Source organism: Buceros rhinoceros, unplaced genomic scaffold (genome assembly GCF_000710305.1).
Source record: "Buceros rhinoceros silvestris isolate BGI_N320 unplaced genomic scaffold, ASM71030v1 scaffold41606, whole genome shotgun sequence".
NCBI lineage: Eukaryota > Metazoa > Chordata > Aves > Bucerotiformes > Bucerotidae > Buceros > Buceros rhinoceros.
This window is the reverse complement of record NW_010418914.1, coordinates 13,312-15,238: the sequence shown is the minus strand read 5'-3', so window position 1 is coordinate 15,238 and position 1,927 is coordinate 13,312. Positions and strand designations below refer to the sequence as shown.

At 43.4% G+C, this 1,927-nt stretch overlaps 1 protein-coding gene across 1 annotated transcript in view; it reads left to right on the top strand.

The window, feature by feature from the left end:
- The window catches only part of HKDC1 (hexokinase domain containing 1), a 20,359-nt gene that overhangs the window by 8,431 nt on the left and 10,001 nt on the right, over positions 1 to 1,927 (top strand). Inside the window, exons 6-7 of the mRNA XM_010138700.1 lie at positions 838 to 937; positions 1,575 to 1,758. Of these exons, the coding sequence (XP_010137002.1) occupies positions 838 to 937; positions 1,575 to 1,758 (284 nt within the window). The remainder of the gene's footprint in view (positions 1 to 837; positions 938 to 1,574; positions 1,759 to 1,927) is intronic.

Here is a 1,927-nt window from a genome sequence, read left to right as displayed (position 1 = left end):
GACGGGGTTAAACCTGCCCTTGAACCAGTGCGTACCTTTGAATAACATTATGTTTTAATATTTTGGAAAGCCTTGTTCTTCATGTTCGGTGCTGTTGGTAACACCGTCTAAGAAATACAAAGCATCTTTCCATACCATGACATCTTTGTAGTAAGGAGGAAATTCTTCTGTTTTCTCACATAGTAAAAATCCAGCATTGATGCTAGGTCACTTCCTTCTCTCCATCAATCTTTCTGTAGTTAGCAGGAACAAAAGATCCACGACTTCCTGGGTGAAGTCCAGGAAGCCCCTGTTAGTGTTGACATCTGAGTTACAAGAATCCTTTGATGATGTTGATTTTACTTTATCAAGTTACCTCAGTGTGAAAGGAAAACTGCACATCTTTGATGGAAGGCCTTTTTACTTGAGCGTGGTATTGGTGCGTGGCCTTGTGTCGAATAGCTGCATTTATGTAGGTATGTTTTCTGTCCCATTTGGTGGGATCTGCTCAAGCCATAGGTCATAATCCTGTTATGCAGCCCATAAGGACAGAGGCCTGGGTGCTAGCATATCACAAAATTCCAACCAATAACGCATTGCTTCTCTAGCAAATGAGGTTGGACTGGGGAAAAACAATTCTGGCAAGCAAAGATCCCAGCAGGCCAAGCACTTGAGAATTCGAAGACGTTTGTTACTTTACAGGGTTGTGGGGATAGCGTTAAAAAAGGAAGCAGTGTATCTTTCCGGAAGGAAGATTTTTCCTGAACCAGGCTTCCAAAGTGCAGCCCAGGGACCATGTCTGAATGCTGTTGCTGTAACACGCTTTTTTCTGTTAATCACCCATCTTTATGCTATTAGGACATAGACGTTGATGTTTTGGCACTGGTCAATGACACTGTGGGAACCATGATGACTTGCGGATATGATGACCCGCGCTGTGAAGTTGGGCTCATAATTGGTAATTTTTTTTGTTCACTAAGTAGGGTTTTTTTTCCCCTCATTTGTTTACTCCTAACAAATCTGGAGTGGAAGGGAGTGTCCCAGTACAGGAAAGAGCAGGAAGAAAATGGAAAAAACAATGGTCAGATTTTCAAGCCTGGCTGCCTCCTGTAAAGCAGCTGGTTTTATGCTGATCACATTGCCATCAAATACCACAGTCCCCATTTTGTCTGGGTTCATTTGTGACCAGCATACTAAACCTTTTTGCTGACCGTATAGAAAATTGCTGTCTGTCTGTCCAGAGAAAGCTGAATTCCTCTCACGTCTGGTAGTTAGCTACATTTTCTGTAGTGTCACCACTTCGTGCACTGTGGTGGCTTTTTTAAGGCACACAGAAGTACATTTGAAAAAGAAAAAATAGTTTTAAGCAAGTCAAGCCTTAGATTAATTTCCAAAATTTTCTCACTCACTGTGAAATGATTATTTAACAAGTGCAAGTGGCTTAATACTTGCATCCTGTATCATAGGGTTATGTGTTTATATTTTCTTCCAAAGACAATATACTGACTTATTCCTAAAGATGCGGACTTAAACCAAACGAAAAGCAAACTTGGAACAAACAGGTAATTTATCTGCACTGTCTCCAACACACACAGGGACTGGCACCAACGCGTGCTACATGGAGGAGATGAGGCACATTGATCTGGTGGAAGGCGATGAGGGCAGGATGTGCGTTAACACGGAGTGGGGGGCCTTTGGAGATGACGGTGCTTTGGACGACCTCCGCACAGAGTTCGATCGGGAGCTTGATCTGGGATCTCTCAATCCTGGAAAGCAGTTGTAAGTGATTCCCTGGGTGATCTGCCTTGGCAGTCTGAATTCCCGGAGTGTGTTTCCAGCATAAGCCTGGAGCCCCTTTGGAACAGGGGTTAAGTTAATCAGCTTAAGTGAACCCGGGTTGACTTGATCCTGGTCCTGTCCTATCCAGACTTATCCCTTCTGGAAAGAG